Raw genomic sequence first — 11,292 nt, forward strand, 5'->3', positions numbered from 1 at the left:
TCTGGCTTCAGCACTGACACATACACCCACACACAAAGCACATACACCACACATACATCCACACACAAAGGGCATACACCACACTTACACCCGCACATAAAGCATATACACCACACATACACCCACACACAAAGCACATACACCACACATACATCCACACACAAAGCTCATACACAACACTACACCCACACACAAAACACACCCACACACAAAGCACACATACCACACATACATCCACACACAAAGCACATACACCACACATACATCTCCACACAAAGCACATACACAACACATACACCCACACAAAAAGCACATACGCCACTGTCTTAGTCAAGGTTTCTATTCCTGCACAAACATCATGACCAAGAAGCAAGTTGGGGAGGAAAGGGTTTATTGAGCTCACACTTCCATACTACTGTTTATCACTAAAGGAAGTCAGGATTGGAACTCAAGCAGGTCAGGAAGCAGGAGCTGATACAGAGGCCATGGAGGGATGTTTCTTACTGGCTTGCTTCCCCTGGCTTGCTCAGCCTGCTCTCTTATAGAACCCAAGACTACCAGCCCAGGGATGGCACCACCCACAAGGGGCCCTCCCCCTTGATCACTAATTGGGAAACTGCCCCACAGCTGGATCTCATGGAGGCACTTCCCCAACTGAAGCTCCTTTCTCTGTGATAACTCCAGCCTGTGTCAAGTTGACACACAAAACTAGCCAGTATGCCACACATACACCCACACACAAAACACATACACCCACACACAAAGCACACATACCACACATATACCCACATACAAAGCACATACACCCACCCGTAAAGCACATACACCACACTTATGCACACACATGTGAACATACACAGAATTTCAACTTTAGTAACAGTCATATAACCACAGTACTAGTAACTGTGTTTCAATGCTGTTTGCCCAGTGTTCCAGCCCCAGTATTTACAAGTCTCTAATAATTGCTATCAGTAGCCTTGGTTAAGAGAGGGAGAAGGAATGAGGTTGAGATTAATTACTGCGTGTCTGACACGGTACTGGATCCTTTGCATGCATTTACATCTCGTTTAATCTTGAAGGTGAGGCGTTAATGAGACCAAGTGAAAGCTAATTGTCCCATTGAAGAGACAAGTCCCTCAGTATTAAGTATGCGACACAGCTAACTCAGGGCTGAGCTGAGGTTTTTTTCCCTAGGAAATCTGACTCCATGAAAAAGACTCTCTGTAACCCCTCTACCCCAAGGTGTTTTTACAGAGAGCAGTAGCCTGAAGGCTCCTCCCAGGGCTGAAGTCACAACCCACCTCTCTGCAGAACACCGTTCATTTGACACAGTCAGTCACCGAACCGAATGTGTGACCTGTCTGTGGTCCCTCCCAACTTAATCAGTACATCTATCAGTGATGGTTATGTGACTTCAGGTTGAACTTCATCCGGAATCCCCAAGGAGATAAGCTTCCAGGCCCGAGCGTGTAGTTGTGTAGGAGTTATTTAGACTGAGGTAGCCGCTGGGCATACTGTTGGGGGTTATCTTCTTGTTGTTGGAGAAAGACCCATGGTGAAGGAGGGCAGCGGCATCCTCTGGACTTGGCTCCTGGAGTGCCCAGAAAGGCAGAATCTAGCCTGGCATGAGCCATATTCTTTCTCTGCCTCCTGATGGTCGGTACCTGGTGACCATGCTGCTACCCTGGCCTAACAGACTGTCCCTTCCACCTGGAAAACAAATCTTTTCTTCCTTCCCTGAGTTGCTTTAATCAAGCATTTTGTCCTAGCATCTAAAAATAAATAATTAAATAATCAACTATCATGTGCAGGTCAGTAAATGTACTCTCTAAATGCTCATGCCAGCTCTACACAAACACACCCTCCCGCCCACACCATTTGCATTCCTTTGGCTGGTGAGGTGGAGATTTCCTGCACAGAGTTCACAGGCATGGGCACATATCAGGCAAACCAGTGATGCTGCTTGGGGTATGTCTTTAATAATTGTTTTCTGTATTAGTCCTCTTCTCTTTATTCTAGTGCCTCCAACTATATACATACACATACACAGAATTTTCAGTTTTAATAATAGTAATCTAGGTCTCTGCCAGCCCAAACACGATTCTGCCATTTCCCACAGATCTTTAGACTGCATCATTTGTTCTGGTCATTCTCTCTCTCTCTCTCTCTCTCTCTCTCTCTCTCTCTCTCTCTCTCTCTCTCTCGTTGTTTTTGTTTTTCAAGACAGGGTTTCTCTGTGTAGCCCTGGCTGTCCTGGATCTCACTCTATAGACCAGGCTGGCCTTGAACTCAGAAATCCACCTGTCTCTGCCTCCCAAGTGCTAGGATTAAAAGCGTGTGCCACCGCTGCCCAGCTGTTTTGGTCATTCTCAATGTTTGCTTCTCTTCTTCCATTTCCTATCCACTGCTGAGCTCATCACTTGGTCATCATTCTTCTTAATTCCATAACTCTCCTTCCACGTTGTCCCATGTGTCTTTGTGTATCTGTTGACACTTTATTGGATGGCACGTGTTACAGATGGTCTAGTGTCAACTTTACATCTTGTGACATTTTGAAGAGTAGCCATCCCCATTTCAGCCAGTGGTTCAGCTGATGATTAATCACCATGCATTTCTCCGGTCATGGATCATGTCTGGTTAGGGTAGGACTGTGGGAAGTCCATGGGACTTCTCCGGCTCCTGAAAACAATGTCTGATGGGAAGATCTTCTCAGAATTTGGTTTTCAGCTCTGGTAACATTGGGCTAGTTTCTTACCTTAGGACACAGCTCTTATTCCTAAGGTGTCACCCTGCTATATGCTGGGATGGTGATGGGAAATGTTGATGAGACCAAATCCACAATATCCATCTCATATCAGCTCTGCTCAACTCTTGACCTCACTGTGGCTATTGACTTGTAGGTCCTGATAAAAGATCATGGCTGAGTACTAAGAGATATGGGAGACCCTCTGTGTAACTGCATAGCATCCTCCAGTGTTCTGACCTTACAGATCCAGCCATTAGCATCCTCATGGTCCCTCCCTGCACAGCATCCTCCAGTGCTCTGACCTTACAGATCCAGCCACTAGCATCTTCATGGTCCCTCCCTGCACAGCATCCTCCAGTGCTCTGGCATTACAGATCCAGCCACTAGCATCCTCACACCTGACCTCTATTTTTTTTCCACTCAGCAGAGTTGCCATGCTGTGGTCAAATGCTAGAAGTTACCCTTCAAACCTCTGTTCCTCAGAATTTACCATTGTGCATAATCTGCTTACAACCCTTGGCACCACATGTACCAGTTATTCTGGACCTTTTCATATTCAGAGTGTATACCCACCCAGTACCTGTCTACTCCTGGGACTAGAAGTCTTGTCTCTATGAGTCAAGGCCCTGCGACATCAATTGTTCTACTACATGCCTAGAGCCATGTTTTCACTACCTACTTCCCCTGTAATCAGTGCTGAGTTTGACCTACAAGGTGATCTCTCTATGGCTACTTTCCTGTTGCTGTGATTATAGAAGGAAGGGTTTGTTTGGGCTTGTGGTTCCGGGAAGGAGAGTCCATAATGGTAGAGAGATATAGCAGCAGGGAGCCGAGAGAGCAAACTAGAAGTCTTCCCCCAGGGGTGCACTTCCTCCAGTGAGCCTCCCCTTGCAAAAGGTTCCACAACATTGCCACCAGCTGGAACCCAAGTGTTCAAATACCCTTGGCTCTGGGGGACATGTCACATTCAAATCACCACAGTCACGGTGACCAAAACCATTTCCAGTGCCTATAAAGAAGCATCCAAGGAAGGAAAAGAGAATCTTTAGTCAAATTTGTTGCCGTAGTTTACTGTAGAACTGGTCAAGAAAGCATTTCCTCTGCAGTGGGGAAAGTGCACTTAGGGAAACTGGAAGGAAGTGTTTTAGGGACACTGTAGGCTTGAAAGCCTCATATGAGCACTAGATACTCTGTATCAGAAAACCTCACCTGGGCACTCAGATACTGTGTATCAGAAAGCCTCACCTGGGCACTCAGATACTGTGTATCAGAATGCCTCACCTGGGCACTCAGATACTCTGTATCAGAAAGTGGCACCTGGGCACTCAGATACTTTGTATCCGAAGGAATGGGTAGATAGCGATAGGGAAGTGGTATCTAAGTACCCAGGAGGGAGGTCTGTTCACTCTCAGACATGGGGGAAGCCACCAATAACTTAGTATCTCCTTTGAGTCAGATGCTAATATTGGATCCGCAAACAACTGAAGATCCAGATAGCATCAGAAGTAGAATGTATATTTCTATCTGAAGGCTGTAGCTACAGAGACCCTTTTGGAAACATGTGTTAAAGATAAAGATAACACAGTGTATGTTGAGGGGGATTTTTTAAAAAACTATCTTAGTATTACTTAATATTTGATATCCTTCCTGTTAGAGTTCAGATCCGAGATGTCCAAGGCCTGAGTCCCACCTCTTGGGAGATGGTGAAATCTTAAAAGAGGAAAGGTCTAGTTGAAGAATGATCATTGAGGGTGTGCCTTGGACCTGGTCCCTTTCACTGTTTGCATTTTGCCTGTCGTGAAGTAAATAGGTCTTCTCTGTCTGCTGTATCCTCCATCATCACCCATAACATACTGTGTCTCTGCATCCCAAAAGCTACAGAGCCAAGTGACCATGGGCTGAAGCTGTGAACCCCAATAACTCTTTCCTCTTTTTAAAATTGATTTGCTCAGGAATTTTGTCAGAGGAATGGGAAACTAGCATTGCCCTTAATCTGATATCAAGCAAGACGGGGCAACAGCTCCACTGTTAAACAAGGTCTCCACGTAGAACCAAAAAAAAGGGGGGGGGGCAGCTCTATCTTCTTAACCTAAATCTGCATTCCAGGACTCTGGAAGGCGGGGCAGTCTTCTGTCTATCTATGCATGCCTGTTAGCGCCCATAAGGCCAGAGACAGAGCTTTACAGCTGAGCAAAAATAAGCCCTACCCAGCCTGAGTCCTTTTGACAGAATTGGAGCAAAAGCCATGAGGAATCTAAGCCATTGTAAACGTGTCTACAGACCGCCTAGAAAATCCAAAGCTTTTCGAAAGTGCGGACTTTCAAATAAGGCATTAGCCAGAACAGAACGTGTCTCAAGTTTTACCCCCCAAATCTGCGGAAACTAAAAGTAAATGGTCTCTTTGATGTTTTGAGGTTTTATGGCTTTTTAAAAAAAGGTTTTCTCTGTTTTACATTGATTTACTCATGGTGTGTGTGTGTGTGTGTGTGTGTGTGTGTGTGTGTGCACTCATGCATTCAGTGGTACATGTATGGAAGTCCAAGGACATCTAAGGGTGTCAGCTTGCTCCTTCTATCACGTGAGAGCCGAGAGGGAACTCAGGTCTTCAGGCTTGATGGCAAGAGCCTTTGCCCGCTGAGCCGGCTCCATGGCCTTCTGTTGTTTTCAGGATGAAGCACTAATATTCCTCTACTGTGTGGCATTGGAACATCTGAACAGTAAACTTCCTTATCGATTAAACTCAGAGCCAAAGCCCCTGCATGCAAGACACAAAAGTCTGCTGGTGGATGCCGAGTACAAAGCCAGTTTCTACTCTGGCCCTATTCAATATTTGACATGTTTTTAATCTTAAAAAAAAAAAACAACAAAAGCAAAAGCAACAAAAAAAATTTTTTATAGATAGAATCAGTGTTTGATCAACATGGCCTTTTTAAAGGGATTGTTTTGAAAATGAAAATGTTGGTTTCTTCCATGTGGTATTCATCAAGATGAACTATCACCATCATAAATGGGTGCTTAGCCCTTTCCTCTTAGGATTACATAACAAGGGAGATAAATTCAAGTATCCTTTAGAAGCAGGGCCACCAAATTCAGAGAAAGAGGAAAGTGGTGATAGTGCCCTCTACTGGTGGAAAGTTAAAAGTCCTCAAAATGGGGGGAAAAAACCAAAAGATATAAAGCAAAGATCGCGACAGGAAGATGAGAAGAAAAAGAGAAAACAACCAGAAATGCAAGTAGAAAGGAAAGATATCGAAGAGAAATATGGAGGGAGAGCAAATAGAGTGTGTAGTAACAGAAAAAAAATTAAATAGAAACCGCTTTAAGGATGGGGGCTTGGAGATGGCTTACGGGTTAAAGCCTCTTGCTGCCCTGTCTGACAAACTTCAGTTTAAGCCTGAGAATCCACAGGGTGAAGGGGAGCACTGACTCCCGAACATTATATCCTCTACCATCCACAAGCATGCACACGTGTGAACCCACATGCACACACAGGCATGCACACACACACATGCACACACAGGCATGCATAAACACATGCACACGACATGCACGCATGTACATATGCACACACAGGCATGCACATACAGGCATGCACATATGCACACACAGGTATGCACATGAACATATGCACACAGGCATGCACACACACATCCATCCGCACATGCACATATTCACACACAGGCATGCACACACACATGCACATTCACCAGAAATAAATGTAACTTTTAAAGCCTCTTTTTAATCAACAAGAGGAACTAGAAATTAGAAGCAAAGGTCAAACAAGCAAAAGGGTGTGAGGATATTTTTATTGGGTATCTCCATAGCAACCCTGAGAATACTGACCATCTTCCAACCCATAGTGCTCTCAAATAGGATCCACAACCTTGACAGTTCATCCAATCATCACCCTTAGAATTTGAACAGTATGAAAAATATTTTTAAATTCTGACCTGAAAAAGTATGTGGGGGGGGGGTATAAAGTACAATTATAGCCCTGCATAATCCTGATTCATTTGATTCCATTGTTCTAAGGAGATGTTTACTGCAGACACTACTTATATATTTATAGTATGGAAATTATAAATCCCAGTGTACAGAGCCTGTGATTAGAAACTCATGAGACCCCACCCTGTCCCCTGTTCTGATCAGTAAGTAGAACAGATATGGGCAGTACCTGGCGGAAGTCCATCTGCCTGAGTCGTCAGATGGTTTTCTGAGGCAGCAAGATTTCTCAGCTTTTAGGTTCATAGTCTCAAACCTATGCTCATTGGAACCTCATAACCCTGGGAGAGGTGGCAGAGGCTCGTGAGGCGTTTGCACCTACATCCTACACCAGAGAAACTCCCAGCTACGCCTACCCATCCATTAAAGTGTCACAACAAATGTACGTAGAAGTCAGGGTTGAAATAGTCACTTGGAAAGACTTTGGGGTGATTTTATGCAGGTGTGTGCATGTGTGTGTGTGTGTGTGTGTGTGTGTACATATCCATGTATATACAGGTGTGAGTATAAGGTAGGTTGGGGGCGGAGGAGACCAGAGGTCAACCTTGGGTGTTGTTCGGTCAGTGCTGACCACCTTGTCTTCTGAGAGAGTCTTTCATTGGCTTGGAACTCCAGAAGCCATTTGGGCTGGCTGCAGACACTGTTTATATATTTATATAATATTTATATAAATATTTATATATTTATATAAGAATCCTGCGCCTGCCTTCCCAGAGTTGGGGCTACCATACCTGGCCTTATTTTTTTAACGTGGATTTTGGGAATCACACTCAGGTCCTAGTGTTCCACAGGCCAGACGGCTCCCAGTGTCGCCGCAGAAATCCATAAAGCCTTTTCAGCAGAGTTCCAGCCAGTGACACTGGCCCTTCGCTTGCTCTGCTCTGGGCAAGCCATGAATCTGCACGGTAAAATACCAAAGGCTGAACTGCAGGAGGGGACAAGGGTACGGGCGGGGGTGGGGCTGCCTTGCTCCAGAGGGCTTCTGGGAAGGAAAAAAAAACACTCATCTGCTAAGAACGAGACCTTGGAAGGGAACAGTATCAGCAAGTGTCCTGGAGCTTCATGCTCCCCACCCCCCACCCAGCCCCACCCCTCCCTCACCCCACCCCCACTCAGGCCTTAGCTGTTTAAGTCAGCAAAGTGCTGTTTGTTACTATACATCGCGGATGCCACACTAAGGCCCACATTGGCAAGCACACTGTTTAAGAAGGTTCTGTTGGGTACCCCTAAGCTCTGTCAGGCTCAGGTGGGGAAATGACTGGGCGCACAAATGGGTCTGTGATGAGAGGATTCAGAACACTAGAGTGACAGGGTGTGGTGGCTTGCACGTGAGGTAGTGAGGTGAGAAAGGGGGACAGGGAAGGACGACCTGTGGGTCCCCAACTCCCCTCATGCTCTTACTGTGCAGTCTGACAAATCCCCCCAAACTCAAACCCACCCACTTCTTCTTCCTGGGAATCTGTAAGAACCAGTCAGAAGACTTGGGCTCGTCCCTCAGATAGAGTTTACCAGTTAGTTTCTACTATGAAGGATTTACTTCCGGTCAGCAGAGACAAGCAGTCTGCTCCTTCTTTAGTGATGACGGATAGTGTGGGCATGAGCAAGAGCCCGGACCGTACCTGATGATAGCAAGAATCTGTCACCTAGAAAAGGCCACTGGTTTCCCAGTTGGAGCCTTCCGCTCTGTCCGGTGGTCCAGGTTCAGTTGCAGGGTACATTCTTGCACGCATATCATATATAAACACATTCACAAAAAAATCTAAAGTTCTCAAACTACAAGATGCTGTGGTCTCCATAGCTGTGGGGTGGGAAATCCTGCAACCCTTTCCTGGGATTGCTTATAAATGACATCCTATAAGTTTGCAATGAAGGGCATGGGGATTGTAACTTGTAGCTGATTTGCACCCTGGATGCCCACAGAGTACTTTACACTTTGTTTATGAGTGTCAAATACTGGGGTCTCTCCTGGTGTCTGCTCCTTGCCTCTGCCTTACTGACAAGATGCTAATGGTTTCTCTTCTCCCTCACCTACCCTCCCCTGTCCCGCCCTCTCCGTTTTCATCTCCTCTCCACCTTTCTTTGCTGCCTCCTGCTGCTGTTCTCCAGTGCGACCAAGACCAGTGCATTCAGAGCACCAAATTCGTTTTGCAGGCCGCAGCCACTCCCCTGCTTCAGAGCGAGCCCAGCCTCACCAGCGAAGAGCTGCATATGCCTGGGAAGCCGGGCCTGGGCACCCCGTGTGCTAGCCTGACACTGGGCCAGCCCACACCACCCTCCTCCATGCCCAACCTTGCCACGGAGGCCACACTCTCAGACATTATGCCCCTGAAGGATGAGCACGGGGCCCATCAGTTTCTGACCCCAGATGAGGCCCCCTCACCGCCAAGGATGCTGGGGGCTGGCAGCCCCCTGACGCACAGCCGTACCATGCACATGCTGGGCCTGGCCAGCCAGGACTCCCTGCACGAAGACTCCGTGAGGGGCTTGGTAAAGCTCAGCTCCGTGTGACCTGCATGGCCAGCCCAGGGGACCACAGGTGACAAACACAAACCAATTACTGGACACAGCCAAAGGGATGTTTTTTGTTTGGAATCTGCTGAACCCGCCAGGGGAGGGGGAGACCCTCAACCGGAGGAGAAGCTTGGAATTGAAAGAAGCTGCGTGGATGCAGCGCCCTCTGTCGGCTGCTCTTGGGACAGACACGAGGAAAGTTTTCGACCCTGGTGGCCCGACCGAAATTGGACTTAATGTTACGCTACTAATTGAAATCGACCCACTGTTCGATTTGTTCATTAAAACAAAAGGAAACAGAAGTCCCAAAGGGAAAAGCCGGCCAGACATGGGGTCGCATACCACACTCCAGTCTGTGTTACAGCGGTGGTATTCCTGAAGAAAAGCTTTCTCTCTCTTTTCCTTCTTTTTAATCTTGTGAAACTCTCCAGCTCGACAGACCGAACCCGATGGGCGGTGCCGTCCTTCGTGACTTACTGGACTTCGCTGTGTGAGGATGGACATTTCCTGATGGAGAGGGTTACTGGGTGGGCATCCCCTGCTGCAGAGGGCAGCCGGGGCCCATCCTGCTCTGGACAGACGTTTTAACCCTCTGCCAATCCCTAGATGGGTGTCGTATTGTGCCACCATGGGGCAGTCCTTACCTCCTGTGTGATGACCTTCCTGTGGACAGCCAATAAATGACTCCTCTGTTATTTTCTTGATCTGCATACGGTTGCCAACAGTTTACATGTAGTTACTTATTTGTTGATATTATCTCTGGTAAGGAATAATTCAAAACAGCCGAAGTTCAGATCACCCGGTTGTGGGTTATGGTTTGGCTTCTTAGACGGGAGCTGAGCCTGCCAATAGCCCCAGCCCTTAACACCCACCTTCGTGATCCGTTTTTAATACAGGCTTATGGGGGTTTGCTCTGCGCATAGAGGCACCTAAACAGCGATTACATGTAGGAGGTGGAGGGAGGGGTACCCAGGAGAAGGGATGTTGTCTGGCTGTCTTCTTCATTCCCTTGTGGTGTTGGAGTGCTACAGACCTCATAGGCATACCTCATGGCCCTCATGAAGTAACACCAGCCCCACACTGGAGCTGAGGTCACCTAGATCACACGTGGAGACAAAAACAAGATGGCGGCTTCATGCCATCTGTCACCGGGAAGGGAGCCGGCATCTTTAGGGAGCCAGACTGTCTGGAAGTAGCTGCAAGAAACTCACCAACGCTCTGCAGCCTTCATCCAATGGCAGATCCACAGAGCACTTTGTGACTGAGCACAAGGTACGTCTCATTCATATGATAGAGACTGTTTTACTGGGGCTAACACCAATTCCATTCACAGATGTCATGCTAAAACATGGCTTCCTTGTGACAGCTTCGAAGTCACTTTCGCTGTTATGCCCCATTGGCAGTGTAGAAATTGGAGAAGGTGAATTGTATATAGTCATTTTTTTTAAAGTTTTCTAGACTTAATTATTTGTCATTTAAGACAGAACAGCCACACACCATCAAACGCTCTGCCTATAAGCAGAGACCCACAAAGTCCCTCCTACACCTTGCCAGCCACACCCTGCCTCCCACCAGCTCCTTACCCTGGGGCTACCTGGGTAAGGTGTGACCTGGTCTTTTCCCTACCCCTTGCGTGGGGTGGGAGAGCTAGTCTTTATAGAGTTCTGTCATTCCTGATACCCATAAGATACTGGTTGCCAATTCCTGGGACCAGCCCCTCTTTCCAACAGCCCCATTTAAAAAATTCCAAGAAGCAACGATAAATCACTGAATACAGTTGCCCCTGCATCTCCCATTTCAACTGGGGATGCAACCATGAAAATATTTGAGAGGGGGGTATCTACACTGAGTTGTGTGTTCATCTTTCCTTGCCATGTTCCCTAAATATTATTCAATCACACACATTGTGTTAGATATAAATCTCCTAGAGATGATTCAATACCTACAGAAGGATGTGTATGTGTGTGTGTGTGTGTGTTCTACATGCAAACATTGTTCCAATTTACTAAGAACCTGAGCTTCCATAGATGGGA

At 46.8% G+C, this 11,292-nt stretch overlaps 1 protein-coding gene across 3 annotated transcripts in view; it reads left to right on the forward strand.

The window, feature by feature from the left end:
• The window catches only part of Zdhhc14 (zinc finger DHHC-type palmitoyltransferase 14), a 260,562-nt gene extending 250,593 nt beyond the window's left edge, over nucleotides 1–9,969 (forward strand). For 2 of the 3 annotated variants that reach the window (XM_052169860.1, XM_052169862.1), the window contains exon 9: nucleotides 8,855–9,969. In XM_052169860.1, the coding sequence (XP_052025820.1) occupies nucleotides 8,855–9,256 (402 nt within the window). In that variant the 3' untranslated portion in view covers nucleotides 9,257–9,969. The remainder of the gene's footprint in view (nucleotides 1–8,854) is intronic. The other variant, XM_052169861.1, reaches the window with a different exon arrangement.
• Nucleotides 9,970–11,292: the final 1,323 nt, after the last annotated feature.

This window comes from Apodemus sylvaticus, chromosome 23, assembly GCF_947179515.1.
Source record: "Apodemus sylvaticus chromosome 23, mApoSyl1.1, whole genome shotgun sequence".
In the NCBI taxonomy this organism is placed as follows: Eukaryota; Metazoa; Chordata; class Mammalia; order Rodentia; family Muridae; genus Apodemus; species Apodemus sylvaticus.